This window comes from Macaca mulatta, chromosome 11 (assembly GCF_049350105.2).
Source record: "Macaca mulatta isolate MMU2019108-1 chromosome 11, T2T-MMU8v2.0, whole genome shotgun sequence".
Lineage (NCBI taxonomy): Eukaryota > Metazoa > Chordata > Mammalia > Primates > Cercopithecidae > Macaca > Macaca mulatta.
The window spans coordinates 59,253,876-59,270,096 of NC_133416.1; the positions used below are offsets into that span (position 1 = coordinate 59,253,876).

Sequence of the window (16,221 nt, forward strand, 5' to 3'; positions counted from 1 at the left end):
CTCAGCCTCCCAAAGTGTTGGGATCACAGGCGTGAGGCACCCCAGTGGCCAGAAAACAAGCATGGTAAACACCAAGTAACATCTTAAGAGCGCCTGCTATTGGAGGTGGGTGCATTAACAGAGCTCTCGAACCCCTGTCTGCTCTGGGCTTACAATCTACATGGATAACCAAATGCGCTCCAGGAAGTTACACAGCACTAAAAATACATTTGCATTCATATTACACTTCACAGGTCACAAAAATCTTTCATATGACTTATCTCCTGTGATCCTCACAACAGCCCCCTGTTTATAGAGAGCATCAGAAAGGATGAGTGATGTTAAGGGTCACGCAGACAAGCAATGGCCGAATTACTAGCCTCCGAAGGACTGTCACCAGATTGGTCACCGTGGAGTACCAAGTAGTGCTGCTGCATAAAGGCAACACTGAGAGATGAAGCCCCTTTCTCCAGCATCTGTGTGGGTGGAGGGCCAGGGATCCTGTCTGTTACACACATTGAACAAACTCAAGTTTTGCCATCCACTGGGCGTCCTGCAGCACAGCGGTGTGGGCTCATCTCCAGGACCTCTCCCTACGGGGTATGCCCCTCATCTTGTGGGGATCGGTGCTCCTTCCAGGCCTCTCAGTCCGGACTGAGTTGGGCACCCTGTCTGCGTCCCCGGGCCGGGCTCGCAGCCAATGACTCCGCTCGGCCTAGGGAGGCGGCCGAGAGCCCATCGGGCTCCTCCTTCTCTCTAGTCTCTATGGCGGAAGTGAGTTGTCCCAGCCGAAACACCACAGCGTTCTCGGTGGTGGGTTGAATGGACTCGTCCACATAAGGGGGATCATCATCACCATCAAATCTTAAAATCCAAGACATAACCACGAAAAGAGCAGCCCCCAGATAGAGAGCAACACATAACTATTTTTGTGTGCTCCTGTGACTACGCGGATCATGTGGGCGGCTATATGCATGCGAGGACCCGGCTAGCCGGGTACGTGCCCCCTCCGGGGCCACGGGATCCGGTGAGCCTCCCGGCGCGCGGGGGGCGGTGCGGCTTCCGGTCCCGGCTCGGCCTCCGACCCAGGTGGTCTGGAGCCTGCCGGGAGAGTGTTGGCATCTCAGAGGCTGGTTGCGGACGGGGGTTGGGGGAGGTGGGAGCTGTTTTAACCGTCTCCCCCCTCTCCTGTGCCGGCGTGGGCATCCCCTGGGGCGGCGGAACGGGGGCCCTCCTCCAGCTTCCGAGTCCAGCCAGCCTGGGCGCGGGGCGCCGCCCCCGAGACACCCGAGGAGTCCGCTCTTCCCTGATTACGTGGACGGTGGAGGTTTGCTCGTAGTGGCGGCCGGGGGTGCGGGACCCGGGCGGGAATTCCTTCCTGCGTCCGTCCCGAGTCTCTTGATATGAAGCCAAGTAAGCTTTCTGGTTTTGCTTTTAGCCGGCCTCTTGTGGTTCAGCGCCGCGCGGAGGTTGACGCGTACCTGCGGAGGTCGCATCTGGGCGTGAGGAGGAGGAGGAGGAGGAAGGGCATGAGCCGAGCTTGAGGAATCTGAGTTCCAGACTCTACACTCAAGGTGGGAATTGGCGCACTCTGTGCTCCGACCAGGCTTGAGAAGGCGGCTGTTAACCTCTGCAACTCGGGGGACCAGAGGGACGAGACTTGCCAGACCCTACTCTGGTGGGCCCTGCTGCTCACTGTGTGGTACAGGGGACAACAGGGTTTTCACAGACCAAATGTGGCTGCTGTGGGAAGGAGAGTGGGGTTGGTCAGGACTGACTTCTTGGAGGAGTGGATTCTAAAATAGCACGTAGAGTGAGGGAGGAGCCCAGGCTTGGGGCACAAGTGAGATGTATGGCTTGTATGAACGATTGAGGGGGACACAAGAGGGAGAAGTCGTGGAAGAAAGGGAGCCAGACCAGAGCCAGGAGTCTCCAGATGGGAAGAAGACTGCTGGATGGAGTGGAACTGGAGGGCAAAACGAGCAAGAGAGCCCTTCTCATTCTTGATCCAAGCATGTAGAAGAAACTAATCTAGCAGCCCCTGGAAGGACCTGGAATTCCTGGGTTGGGATGAATTGAGCAGTTGTTTTGTACAAAGTACTAGGAATTACCATTATAGTGATGAATGGAATATAGTCTCTGCCCTATAAGCAGAATATAGGAATTGTCTGCCTAGTGGTAGAAACAAAAACAAAACGTGATGGTACAGGTAGACGCGAGCTGATCGCCAGGTGAGAGGCAGAGCTGGCCTGATCTCTGCGCAGTCCGCAGACTGTTGCCCTGTATCCTGTGCTGAGCAACAGTTTAAAAGGGGGCAGACACAAACTGAAATATATTTTTTATTTTCACCGTCTGTCAACCAGATGAGTGAAATACACTTAGAAGAGAGCTGCCAGGATTCCATGCAGATAAGATGTGATGTGGAACAGGCATGATTTTGAGGACTGGGGACCTTCAGCCTGTAGAAAGGGTGAGGGGGTGGTGGAACAGCTGCCCCTAAATAAAAACTCACTTGTGGAAAAGAGGTGAGACTTTATGTGACTTTGGGTACCAAAACTAAAACTAAAAGTAGTTTGAAGCACTAAGAGACAGATTCTTTTTTTTGTTTGTTTGTTTTTATTTTTTGAGACGGAGTCTCGCTCTGTCGCCCAGGCTGGAGTGCATCCGTCGCCCAGGCTGGAGTGCAGTGGCGCGATCTCGGCTCACTGCAAGCTCCGCCTCCCGGGTTCACGCCATTCTCCTGCCTCAGCCTCCCGAGTAGCTGGGACTACAGGCGCCCACAACCGCGCCCGGCTAGTTTTTTGTATTTTTAGTAGAGACGGGGTTTCACCGTGGTCTCGATCTCCTGACCTTGTGATCCGCCCGCCTCGGCCTCCCAAAGTGCTGGGATTACAGGCGTGAGCCACCGCGCCCGGCCGAGACAGATTCTTCAGTAGAAAGAATAACTGGACTGGGTGCGGTAATCCCAGCACTTTGGGAGGCCGAGGCAGGTGGATGTCTTGAGCTCAGGAGTTCGAGACCAGCCTGGGTAACATGGCGAAACCCTTTCTCTACCAAAAATACAAAAAATTAGCCAGGTGTGGTGGTGTGCACCTGTGTTCCCAGCTGCTGGAGAGGCTGGGATGGGAGCCTGGGAGGCGGAAGTTGCAATGAGCAGAGATTGTGCCACTGTACTCCAGCCTGGGTGATGGAGTGAGACCCCATCTCATGAATAAAATAAATAAATCAGAATAACTGAATAGAACTTCCTGAACATTGAGTGGTTGTTGTGAGAGCTAGTGAATTCCCTGTCAGGGGAAGTTTGCAAGCTGAATACTCTGAGTTATAAGGAACTTGAAGTTCCCTCTCCCTCTGGGCATGTATTTAGTTATTTACTATGTTCTGGTTCTCAAGTCTCTTGTCTCTCCTTCCCACTCCCTCTACCACTACTGTTGTATAGCCTTGCGTCATCTCTTGGCAATAACAATGTACTAATGAATACTTAGTGGATGTTTACTACTTGTCAGATACTGCTTTTAGTGTTTTATACATGCTAACTCATTCAGCCCTCAACCCTTTCAAGGTAGCCATTATTATCTCTTTTGTATATATGGCAGATAGGTGTTAAGTAACTTGCCCAAGATCATGAGCATGGAGCAAGTGGCAGACCTGGAGTTCCAGTCCATGTTGTATGACTTTCAAGTCATCGTTTTTAACCACTATTCTACTGTATTTTACATGTGTTACCTTAATTCTCACTGCTATTCCCGTTTACAGATAAGAAGTTCAGAGAGGTTGAGTGATTTGCTTAAAGTCACAGAGCAAGATGTAGATGAGGTGAGATTCAAACCCAGGACTCTAGGGCATGAAAAACCCCCACACCTGATTATGCTGCCTCCTGTAACTACATCTACTGTAGTGGTCTTTAACTGACTTCCCTGCCCAGCCTTTGTGCCTTAAATCCACAAGTTTTTACCCTGGAGTCTGTGGATGTGGGTGTCCCTAGAAATAGGTGAGATTTGGTATGTGTGTGTGTGTGTCATGTTTTTAAAGCCCAGCCTTCATGGCTTCATTGACTTCTCTGAGTAGTTTGTGACCCCAATACAGTTTAGAGCCATTCTTTGCCCTTTAGCCAGAGGTACTTTTCTTTTTTTTTGAGTTTATTACTTTGTTATTTATTTATTTATTTTTGAGACAGGGTCTCACTTTGTCACTCAGGCTGGAGCACAGTGGCATGATCTCAGCTCACTGCAGCCTCAGCCTCCCATGTTTAAGTTATCCTCCTGCCTCAGCCCCTCAAGTGGCTGGGACTACAGGCGCCTGCCACCAGGCCCAGCTAATTTTTTGTATTTTTGGTAGAGATGGGGCTTTATCATGTTGCCCAGGCTGGTCTTGAACTTTTGGCTCAAGTGATTTGCCTCAGCCTCCCAAATTGCTGGGATTAATGTGAGCCACCACACCTGGCCCAGAGGTACTTTTCTGATGCACAGATTTGATCTTGGCACAGTGCGCTGCTCTTAGGACAGAGTTCAAATGCCTTAACCTGTTCATTCAAGGTCCGAGGAAATCAAACTCGTCTTTCTGTACTTCTTACTCCCACCCTGTACTCTCTCCATGGTGATAATGTTTAGTTGCCTGCTTTTCATTCTGTCAGCCTGAGGGCAGGGGCCGTGCTTGCCTTTGATGTCTAGTACCTGACAAAGGTTGCACAGTGAGCATCTGCTGTAAACTACACTGAAGGTTGTAAAATGGAATCCCGGCCTGTCGTTTGGACTGGTAACTTTGAAGCTCTTGCGCTTTCTGATCCTGAGAGTTGATGATTCTCTGATAGTCTGTGCTGCCAAAATGCAGAGAAGGGCCAGTGGAGGCAGAGGCCGAGCTGAGCCTAGAAGGAAGTGAACAGATAACATGTGGACTATTCTTGTCAGCATTCTGACCTGGGCTCCTCTTGCAGGGTGGCCCTTGGGTAGGGTGAAGATCCCTTGTCTTTATCCTTGTTCCCCACCTTGGTGTGGGTTACTGGGTGCAGGATGAACTGTCGCTCGGAGGTGCTGGAGGTGTCGGTGGAGGGGCGACAGGTGGAGGAAGCCATGCTGGCTGTGCTGCACACGGTGCTCCTGCACCGCAGCACGGGCAAGTTCCACTACAAGAAGGAGGGCACCTACTCCATTGGCACCGTGGGCACCCAGGATGTTGACTGTGACTTCATCGACTTCACTTACGTGCGCGTCTCTTCTGAGGAACTGGATCGTGCCCTGCGCAAGGTTGTCGGGGAGTTCAAGGTAAGGGTGTGGCACAGCGGATGGCGGGGCCTAGGGTGCCCTCCACCCCAGCTTGCTGTTGAACCAGCCTCTTCTTCCTGAGTGTGTGAATCGGGTTCTTTCAGGTTCTGAGAAACAGGCGTGTTGAGAGCTCCTCTTCAGGGGAGGGCGTGTGTGTGCGCGCGCGAACGGTGGTGAGGGAGGGAGACACTCATAAATGTGCTTGGGGGAGAAGGAAGAACAGGAAGCTGAGAAGTGTTGGTGGCCAGGCCCCCTGGGGCCATCCTTGCTTCTGTGGTCTTGACCTTCTCTCTGGCTACAGCTTTCTCTGCTTCTGTTTCCACTTTTCCTTTCCCACATGAAACTCCCCCAGAGGGTGGCTTGCTTGGCTCAGGTGGCTGCCATCCACAGATCTGTTTTGGCGGTGTGGCATTGTGTGCCTGGGTGGAAGAAAGATGTGGAAGGGACATGGCTGGCTGCTGCTGTTGGTCACCTCAGGAGGTGGAAGTGGTAGTGTGGTTTCTCCTCTGGTCTTTGTTCAGAGTCACAGTGTTTGACCATTTCACTGAGTGGGTACTTTTAAATTTTAAAGTAGCGAAGATAATTTTTCTTTTTTCCTTTTTTTTTTGAGACACAATCTCACTGTGTCACCCCAGTCTTGAACTCCTGGGCTTGAGCAGTCCTCCCACTGCAGCCTTCCAAGCAGCTGGGACCACAGGTGTACACCACTACCACCACACCCGGCTAATTTTCGACGATTTTTTTTTGCCAGGCCTGGTGGCTACACCTGTGGTCTCAGCACTTTGGGAGGCTAAGGTGGCCAGATTGCTTGAGCCCAGGAGCTCAAGACCAGCCCCGGAAACATGGCGAAACTCCGTCTCCACAAAAAATACAAAAATTAGTGGGACGTAGTGGCACATGCCTGTAGTCCCAGGTGCTTGAGCAGCTGACGCGGGAGGATTGCTTGAGCTTAGGAGTTCGAGACTGCAGTGAGCCATGATCACGCTACTGTACTCCAGCATGGGTGACAGAGCAAGACCCTGTCTCCAAAAAAAAAGAATTTTTTTTTTTTTTTTTTGAGACAGAGTCTTGCTCTGTCGCCCAGGCTGGGGTGCAGTGGCCGGATCTCAGCTCACTGCAAGCTCCGCCTCCCGGGTTTAGACCATTCTCCTGCCTCAGCCTCCCGAGTAGCTGGGACTACAGGCGCCCGCCACCTCGCCCGGCTAGTTTTTTGTATTTTTTAGTAGAGACGGGATGGGGTGTCACTGTGTTTCCCAGGCTGATCTTGAACTCCAGGCTGGTCTTGAACTACTGGCATGAGCCTAAAGGCATCTGCTCTGGGGTTAGAACACAGGGGAGCTGTGTGTCTGACTTTCATTCCATAAGTACTTGCAGAGCCCTTCACTGTGTTGAGTACTGTGTGCTCGTTGCAGGGGATTGCCCAGTGTCAGGCGAAAGCTGTCCCTCATTGTCCCACCAAACCCAGAAAGGGCAAGTTCATCAGCGGTTTCCCAGTCACCCTCAAGAGCAGCAGCAGCTCTCAGCTCTCTGTCCTCCAGGTGTCCGTAAGAGGCAGGTGGAGCAGAGTGGTGAAGAGCATAGGCTTTGGAGCCGCACTCTACCACCCAGCAAGTGTGTGACCTTGGGCTAGTGGTTCCACTCAAAATTGGAATAGTAATCCTACCTGCCTCAAAGGGTGTGTGCACTGCAAGGACTGAATAAGTCAGATATGCCCAGTGTTTGGAACAGAACCTGGCACACAGTAAACATTAGAGATACTCATTCAAGGTTACTTGACCTTGGTTTGTCAATGAAGGAGAGCCTCTTCCCTGATGAGTGTGGTTCAGGATTTCAGGCATCCTTACCCTCTGGGTTGGCATTAACTCAGATGGAAAGGAGCTTCAGGGTCCTGGCTGCCCTAGGAAGAGGAGTATGGGACCACCCACACCCATAGGGTGGCAAGGGCAGAATCATTGGACTGGATGGTCCTGTTTGCTTCTCAGGGAAGAAGAGGGAGAAGCACCAGGTCTAGTCTGTCCTTCAACTTCCCTTCCCCATTCTGTTGCTTGGTTTCCCTCTTTTTGAGCAAGGATCACTGGGCTCTACAGTTCCCTCTTCCTGCGCTCATAAAAGAGACTGTGAACTGGGCGCAGTGGCTTGCAACTGTAATCCCAGCACTTTGGGAGGCTGAGGCAGGAGGATTGCTTGAGCCCAGGAGTTCGAGACCAGCCTGGATAATGTAACAATACCCCATCTCTAACAAAATAAAAAAAATTAAAAATTAGCCAAGTGTGCCTGTAGTATCAGCTACTCAGGAGGCTAACATGGGAGGATCACTTGAGCCCAGGATTCCGAGGCTGCAGTGAGCCATGATTGCTCCACTGCCCTCCAGCCTGGGTGACAGAGTAAGACCCAGTCTCTTTAAAAAATATCGAAAGAATTATGTTTAATTGGCAGTGGAGAAGACAAATAGTTTACAGGGGAAGAGGGAGATGTTGATGAGGGGATTAGAACATTTTGAAGGATATGGGCTAAAGGGGTGGTGTGGAAGGAGAAGGCCCTTAATGCAATGTAAAGGTGAAAAGCAAGGATTTAGAAATCAGACAATCCAGATTCAAACCCTGGTCCAGCCATCCATAGGCATGTGACTCTTGCAAGTTACCTTACTTCTGTAAGCCTCATCGTGCCTTGGTGAAAGCTCATGGGGTTGTTGGGAGGAGCCAGTGGAATTGTGTATGTTAAGTTCCTGGCACAGGATATGTGCCTGCAGACCAGTAGTTATTCCTGTAATATCAGTTCTTCACCAAGCTGGAGGAATTGGGCTTGGAGACGGATTTTGTTGGTTTGCTTGAACTACATAATTTCAGGTTGGCAGTTTGCTGTGTCACTTCACCCAAATCGTTTACCCTCTCCCAGTCTTGTTTCCTTGCCATCCCTGGATGATTACTAGAGCTAAGAGAGCATAATTCCCTGGGGTGTGGGAAGCAGGCCCTCACAGGTGGGAACTCAGAGGCCTTGGCATGCTCATTCGTTCCCTTCTTCCCCAGGATGCGCTGCGCAACTCTGGTGGTGATGGGCTGGGGCAGATGTCCTTGGAGTTCTACCAGAAGAAGAAGTCTCGCTGGCCTTTCTCAGACGAGTGCATTCCATGGGAAGTGTGGACGGTCAAGGTACATGTGGTAGCCCTGGCCACGGAGCAGGAGCGGCAGATCTGCCGGGAGAAGGTGGGTGAGAAACTCTGCGAGAAGATCATCAACATCGTGGAGGTGATGAATCGGCATGAGTACTTGCCCAAGATGCCCACACAGTCGGAGGTGGATAACGTGTTTGACACAGGCTTGCGGGACGTGCAGCCCTACCTCTACAAGATCTCCTTCCAGATCACTGATGCCCTGGGCACCTCGGTCACCACCACTATGCGCAGGCTCATCAAAGACACCCTTGCCCTCTGAGCCTCGCCGGATCCCTGGGAGCTCCTTGATGGCTCCCAGACCTTGGCTTTTGGGGATTGTACTATTGGGCCTTTGGCTCTGCTGCCTGCTTGGGGTTGTTGGTGAGACTTGGAAGGGGCAGCCCCCGCTGGCTTCTTGGTTTTGTGGTTGCCAGCCTCTGGTCATCCTTTTAATCTTTGCTGACAGTTCAGTCCTGTCTGTACTGTGTCTCCATAGCCCTGGTGTGGTCCCCCTTCTTTCTCCACTGTACAGAAGAGCCACCACTGGGATGGGGAATAAAGTTGAGAACGTGAGTTTGGGCTGAGCCATCTCTCCCTTTTCTTGTTTCTGCCCTGATGTGTTAACACTTTCTGGCATTCCTCTGAGGACACAGGTGTGTGTGGAGGGCACTGCTCCAAGATGAGAGGGGTGGGTGGATGGGATTAAAGATGTATTAAAATGGACAGATTTTGCACTTGACTGGCTATTCACACAAAGCAGGTGTTACCCAGATGTGGCCATAGCCAATCCCATGAATGAAGGTGCATGGTAGGGTGAGGGTCTGTTGCTTTTGGATGTGACTGAGCTGCTCCTCCCTTTCCCCCCCACCAATCGACTCCCTATTTCAACACTTCCAAACTCACTTTCCTCTTTTTTTTTTTTTTTTGTAAACTTTTGTTTTGCAGATTATTTTATCACCCAGGTATTAAGCCTAGTACCCATTAGTTATTTTTCTGATCCTCTCCCTCTTCCCACCCTCCAGAAAGCCCCAGTGTGCGTTGTTCCCCTCTGTGTGTCCATGTGTTCTCGTCATGTAGCTCCCACTTACAAGTGAGAACATGTAACATGTGAGAACATGTTGATTTTCTGTTCCCGTGTTATCTCCACCTTTTCTAAGGAAGCTATGACATCCCTGGCCTTTATGTTGTCTGGTCTTGCTTCACCGTGGCCCCAGAGAGTACCTTCTCTGTCTTCATAGAGCACACAGATCCCCATGTGCACCAGAAAGGTCATTTGATGTGGGTCATGTCTGGAGACAGATTGGCCAACTTGAGACAGTCTGGTATCTGGTGACACTTCTTCCAGCTTGGGCTGGTCATTGCCTCCATCACTCACATTCATTTCTACACCCGCATACTCAAGCCCCCATTGTGTGCTATGCTCTCATCGATACAGTCCATGCTTTACAATGCTTTTTGGCTGCTTCTGGGCCAGTTCTAACCAGACTAAATGAGGTGTGTGTAGGGAGGGATGCTAAGGGAGAAATGGGGTGGGAGTGGGGTATCTCGTCCATGGTCCTGGAGCAGTGTAGGTAGTCAGGATGACCAGGAAGTGTTTGCACTTGGAATGCGCTTTTCCCATTCCAAGTTACCCTTGGCCATGTGATGTTTCTACTCTTGATCTCTGGGTCATCAGAGAATTGGAGGACTCAGGAGGGGGGTTTATAGTTGAAGAAGGCCAATTTCTAGCAAGTCCTTGATAGCATATGACACCCCACTTGGCCTGCTGCAGTCTGGGGACTCTTCTTGTTTTTCTACCAGACGACCATCAGCTAATCTAATCCCTTCTGAGGGGACTGGTACAGGTGTTGGCTGGCAGTGACTTTATTTTTTAAAAGAGGACTCAAGGCTTGCTACAGAATTTGCAACAGAATTGTACAAGAATTGCTACAGGTCCAGCTACAGACCTGGCAGGAGGGTCTTGCTTCTCTGTCCGCTTTTCCAGTCTCTCTGCTTTTCTGTAGCTGAACTCTGCTTCACTCTCCCACCCTGGCTTGGCTGTGGGACACCTAGCTGGCAATGGGCCACCTTGGTAGACAGGACAGTAATATTCCCCTCCCTTATGGCATTGCGATTTTCTGAAGTGGGGGACTGATTTATCCGGAGTCAGGACTGGAGTCCTGGTGGATCAAATCTGTGCTCTCCCATTGGTCTGTAAATGTGACTCTCCTTGGCCTATGGGGCCTGAGAAAAGGAGTGGAGGTGGGCCTTGAATTCCCCATGCTCTGCTCTGCTCTGCTGTACCTGAATGGCCCCCTGCTGTGGAGTGTGCAGGAGGCGTTGGCCTGCTTGTCCAGCTCCAGGAGGCTTCTGAAGGGGATGATGGACGAGGAAGGGTGGGACTCACTCTTATGGCTGCCCATGTGCCTCCTGGCTCAGCAGCCACCTGGGCCCCCTAGCACCATAGAACTTTGGTCTCGGGACAAAAAACTCAAGAATGGGGACAATCACCTTTGTCTTGTGTCCTGCTCAGAGGGGCAGCACCCCAGCCTGCAGCTGGGATGGGGTCTGAGGATCTTCTCAGGGCTCTGCCTAGGTGTACCTCTTGGCCCACTTTGCGAAGGGGAGGGACTCTTGGGGACATGGCTTCTGGTTTTGGCTGACTGGACTCACATGGGGGTGCCTGTGGGCCTTGGGGATGAAAAGAAATACGATGGGCCCAGAGTCTGGGCCTGTGGAGAAAGGGCCGTAGCCACAACGGCTGGAGCTCTTTGTCTAGGAAGTGCCCGAGCGCTCTGTGCAAGGGGTAGGGGCGTAGGACGCCTGGGGTCCGCCCCTTGGTTCCCTCCCCCCGACGCAGCCTCCGGCCCGCCAGCCAGTCTGGGCTCCCGCACATCTGGCGATCCCGCCACATCTGGGCAGCCGGCGCTGGAGCATGAACGGCTCTCAGGCGGGCGCGGCGGCTCAGGCCGCCTGGCTGAGCTCCTGCTGTAACCAGTCGGGGTCGCCGCCAGAGCCCCCCGAGGGGCCGCTCGCGGTGCAGGCGGCGGTGCTCGGCGTGCTGTCCCTGCTGGTGCTTTGCGGGGTCCTGTTCCTGGGCGGCGGCCTCCTCCTCCGCGCCCAGGGCCTGACAGCGCTGCTGGCCCGCGAGCAGCGCGCGTCCCGCGAGCCCGAGCCCGGCAGTGCCAGCGGAGAGGACGGCGACGACGACGACGACTCCTAGGCGCCCAGCTGCGCTCGGAGGTCGCGGCCTCCAGGCGGCCCCTGACTCCCAGCGGTCCGGAGCATGCCCGACGGCTGCTGCGGTCGCAATCCCTTACCCGAAGCGGCGCGCCTCGCACAGGTGAGAGGGAGGGTAGTGGGAGTGTGGGCGCGAGGGTCCGGGGGGCTACAGTAGCTTCCTTACTGAGGAGGCTTCTTGGGGCGCAGCAAGGCACCTGTCTGGGGAATGGGCTCTTCAGCGACTCCGGTTCCCGCCTCTGTAAGTCCACGGCCGGCCGGTGGGGCTGCAGCCACCCAGGTGTACGGAATCAGGAGGAGGCTGCCCCGCCCGGGATTGTGTCTCCTGCAGCTCCGGCCCCCTCCTCCCATCTTAAGTGTTCCAGCATTAAGCTTTTTTTCTAGGAACAGAGGCTGCTGTGTAACTGTGGGGTGGTTGTGGAGGCAGGAGGATGACAGAGGAGGGAGTCTAGAGGCCACAGTGTGCTTTGGGGGCTTCTTCCTTAGCCCCCACCCTCAACCTCACGGTCTGCATCTGCCCCGGGCCCTATAGGTCCTAGGCCCAACTCAGCGGGCCCCAGCACTGCCCACTCCACGGGGCTGAGGAGATAGGCAGACAGCACCAGCCTTTGGCCTCAGCTGCCTGAAACCTTTTCCCTGGAAGGGGGCTTGTGGGAGATTCCTTTTCTGGCCTCCCTCTTGAGACAGGGAGAGGAGTGTGGTCATGTTTGAGGGCAGACCCAGGGGCCTGGGTGGCCCTGGGGAATGGGGAGGTGTGTGGAAGGCCCTTCTCTGGACCCTGCTCAGGTCGTGGGGGCGGGGGTGAGGGGGTGAGGGGTGGGGGAGTAGATGTAGCGCAGACAAAGAGCTTTGTGTGGTGTGTGTTGCGGGGTGTGGATGGCAGGGTTCCTGACAGCTGGGGGGCCTCAGAAGCGCTGCTCCAGGAAGTAGGGCTGAGGACTCCCAGCTGTGGGGGCTCTGTCTGGGTGTCTCGCTCTGTCTTTCCAAGGACAGGAGCCATCTGGAGGGAAGGGCCTGGGTGGCCTGAGGACAAGGTAACTACAGGCGAAAGCCACCTGGGACAGCCACAGGGACTGGAGAGGCCTTCTCTGTTCCTTCCCTCTGTTCAGCTTTGCACCTAGGAGCCCCTGGGGGTTTCTGTGGGTGGAAGTGTTTGTTTGTCAGGGGTGACTTTGGCCTCTCTTGCCCCCTCCCCGATTCTGGAGCCCCTGCCCTGCTTATCTGGGGTAGGGCAGGGTCCCAGTTTCTATCCGAGAAAGGAGTCAGGCTGGGTGCCTGTGAGGGGCAGGGGGAGGATGCGGGCAGGTGCAGCTAAGCAGCTGCGAAGCTGACGACGACGTGTGATCCCTGCCCAGCAGCCTAGGATTTGGCGCTAATCCTGGGCAGCGGCGCCACACTGGCCTTGCTGAGCCAGGGACTTCTCACCTCAGGGTCCCCTCCTATCCCCTACCCTGCCCCCTAGGAGGGAGGGTTGTCCAGCGCCCTGAGGGGTGTGTGTGGTGTGTCTGTTACTGCACCTGGCACAAGCAGGGGGTTGGGCCCAGGGGACATCCCCCCCCTCCCTTTGCTGGGGGAGAGGGTGGGAACTTCCTCTCTTGATTATACCTCGTTTCACCCAGCTGCCTTGCCTGTCACCCTCTGGCCCCATACTCCTCTCCTTTCCCAGCTGGGAGAGAGGGTCTCCAGATCACTGGGAACCCCTTCCTTTTATACGTGGGGAAGCTCAGAGAACAGTAAGTGACATGCTCACATTAATGACAGAGCTGGAAGCAGACCCTGGCCCTGATTCCAAGTTCAAGCCCCATTCTGGCGCTTGGGGGCCCCTCTTGCTCTGTCCTCTTCCCTTCCCTGCTTTCTCATCACTCTTGAGATGCTGGTGCAAAACATGGCTTCTCTTCATACATTTGCGAATCAGGGATGGACCCCCAAACCCCTGTGTCACTGCCCCCTTCCCATCCCGCTTCCCTGGGGCCCTGCCTACCTTCTTGCTGTGGGGAGCAGTCTTCCAGATGCCGGCAGCAGCTCCTCAGCCAGCTGGGCTCAGCTTTCCTGGCCTGAACCTGAGGGGGGATGGGCTTAGAGGGTCAGCTGGAATAAACATCCGTGGAAAAAAAATCCCAGCGGTCAGAGCTGAGGGATCAGGGCCGAAGGCTGATGACCTTCCGTTTGGCCTTTGGGCTCAAGTTCCCGTGGTATGAGGGTGTAGAGTGATTTGGTGTTAGGAAGGGCTGTGCCCCCAGCATCATCATGTCTGCTCACACCCAGGACAGGGCTGGGGCAGGGGTGTAGAGGTGGGGGCAAAGGCTTTCTTCATCCAACTTCCTCCTGTTGCTGTTTCTGAGCCTAGTGCTTGGAGGGCAGGGTGTGGGGTGTGCCTGGGACCTCAGTGTTCCTACGGGAAAGGACTGAGATGTTTGCCGTGGAACTCTGACCCTGGTCAAGGCTGTCAGGCTGAGTGGGCAGGAAAGAATGTGGAAAATTGGGAAGTGGGTGCTGCTGTTACCCCATCAGGCTCCAGCTGGGAGTGAGAGGTGGGGGATGGGTGCAGGTCTGAGTGCCAGGGAGAGAAGCCAGGCACCTGGACTCCTAGCCAGCTCACTTAGCCTGCACTGTCCATAGGGGAAGGGCTGGAGCGGCTGATGGGTTCAGATCTTGCCCTAACCTTCCTCCAGCCCCTGAGATTTTCCCTAAGCTGGGAAAGGCTGTGAGGTTTATGGAGTCCATTCCTCAGTCTCCACATAGTGCAGCTCCCTCTCCAACAAAGACACGGGGGTGGCTCTCTCTACAGATTCCTGAGCCCCGCATCATCTGCCAACCAGAGAGCTCTCCTGCTGCCGCTCTGGGGGTCCCCTGCCACCTTCAGCCCATTCTTGCTGCAGATGAAAGACTGGGAGATACCTGGCTTATGGTGAGACCTCAACCTGGGATCCTTGCACCCAGCCACTGCCTCTGAACTGCTCCACTGGACCTCCGGAAGTGCTCAGTGTGGGCCTGGACTTGGGAGACTTGCACTCCCAGCCCACTTGGGACCTGCTGCATGTCCTGGGCACTGAAGTGGTCACACATCCTGGACGCCTGGTGCAGCAGGTGCTGGCTGTGCCCCCTGCCTTCTGGCCTCTGAGGACATGAGTGCAGCACTTGTCCTGTCAGGTGTGAGGCAGCAATGGTCTGACAGTGACCGGCCCCTGCTGCAAGTCAGTGCCTCCCATTTGCAGGCCTGCAGTGCCCCCACAATCCAGGAATGCTGCATCACTTTCTGTGGCCTGTTATTAAATATGCTGGTAATGCAAGCTTCAGGTCTACAGTCTATGTCTCCAGCCCTTGACTCTAGGAATTAATGGTTTGTTCCCCAACTCTCCTCCAGTTTTACCTGTTTCTAGCAGATATAGCAACCCCAGCCCCTGTCCCCTGGCCTCTCCTCAGTGGTGGCTTTTCCCCTTGCACCCTCAGATCCACATCTTCCCAGGGTGGGTGTGAAGTGGGGCAGAAAGCCACCCTCACGCCAGCACTCGGCTGCCGCCCTGTGGCCAGTGTGGGCAAGAGCACCGCTTCATTCAACCAGTCACTGTTGGGGTCTGTCTCATCAGAGTCCAGCCTGAGCCTTGGCTTTGAGATGAGAGTGGGTTTCGTGAGCATGTGCATGGAATTCTAGATTGCAAAACCTTCCTAAACCTCAGTCTTTTTGTTTATAAAATGTAGGTGACAATATCATAGGTTTGTCATTGATCAAATTGGTAACATGCTTATTTATTGAAAAAAGTCTTTCTGCCTAGTAATCATCCTGTGGCATAATTATTTTCCCTGAACCTGACCATCCCTAGAGAGGAGAGAAGAGAAGAGGAGAAAAGAGAAGAGAAGAGGAGAGGAGAGAAGAGGTATAGAACCAACTCTCTATTCCTGGGAACACTCATTTTATTCTCTTTTCCATGAGTATTTACTGAGTGACTGCTCCGTGCCAGGCATACTCTGGGACGTGGGGATGAGGAAATAAACAAGATAGGGCTGGGTGCGATGGCTCACACCTGTAATCCCAACACTGTGGGAGGCCGAGGCGGGTGGATCATGAGGTCAGGAGTTTGAGACCAGCCTGACCAACATGGTGAAACCCCATCTCTACTAAGAATACAAAAATTAGTTGGGTGTGGTGGTGCGTGCCTATAATGGGGAGAATTGCTTGAATCCAGGAGGCAGAGGTTGCAGTGAGCTGAGATCCTGCCACTGAACTCCAGCCTGGGTAACAGAGCAAGACTCCATCTCAAAACAACAACAACAAAAAAACCCACACACACACACAAAAAAAACAAGACAGAAACCCTGCCCCTGAAGAGCTCACAGTCCAGTAAAGAGTGGTGCTTACAAAACTGAAGTTAAAATAGACAATGAAAAGAGCCCAGAGTGACAGAGCCGAGAGCAGAGAGTGAGAGCTCTGCTGGGATTAGCAAAGCACAACTCACAGAGGAGGTGGCATCACCACTGGGCATTCGCCTGGGCAAGAAGGGGGCAAGAGCATTTCAGGCAGAGATTTGGAGGTGTGAAGCAGCAAGCTTCAGAAGCAGGGGGGCTGGGGCAGGGTGGGTGAGGGAGGTGTGACCAGGGTGGTGGGTAGGGCCA

At 53.8% G+C, this 16,221-nt stretch overlaps 2 protein-coding genes and 1 long non-coding RNA gene across 10 annotated transcripts; 2 read left to right on the forward strand and 1 right to left on the reverse strand.

The window, feature by feature from the left end:
• Positions 1-749: 749 nt before the first annotated feature.
• Positions 750-8,975, forward strand: ATG101 (autophagy related 101). Of its 7 annotated transcripts, none has more exons than XM_077952469.1 (5): positions 1,044-1,306; positions 1,418-2,631; positions 3,159-3,795; positions 4,913-5,240; positions 8,267-8,964. In XM_077952469.1, exons 4-5 carry the CDS (start codon positions 4,989-4,991, stop codon positions 8,669-8,671), a joined length of 657 nt encoding a protein of 218 aa, XP_077808595.1. In that variant the 5' UTR covers positions 1,044-1,306; positions 1,418-2,631; positions 3,159-3,795; positions 4,913-4,988; the 3' UTR covers positions 8,672-8,964.
• A 143-nt stretch (positions 8,976-9,118) lies between these two features.
• On the forward strand, positions 9,119-14,900 carry SMIM41 (small integral membrane protein 41). Of its 2 annotated transcripts, none has more exons than XM_077954347.1 (2): positions 9,119-12,644; positions 14,399-14,900. In XM_077954347.1, exon 1 carries the CDS (start codon positions 11,306-11,308, stop codon positions 11,591-11,593), a length of 288 nt encoding a protein of 95 aa, XP_077810473.1. In that variant the 5' UTR covers positions 9,119-11,305; the 3' UTR covers positions 11,594-12,644; positions 14,399-14,900. The 2 variants fall into 2 exon arrangements, with proteins under 2 accessions (XP_077810473.1, XP_028685337.1); XM_028829504.2 differs by having other exon boundaries at positions 9,119-11,713.
• On the reverse strand, positions 10,239-14,388 carry LOC144332913 (uncharacterized). The gene is made up of 2 exons (XR_013401118.1): positions 13,592-14,388; positions 10,239-12,747 (listed from the first exon to the last, which is right to left on the reverse strand). It is a non-coding gene; the product is annotated as an uncharacterized LOC144332913 (long non-coding RNA).
• Positions 14,901-16,221: the final 1,321 nt, after the last annotated feature.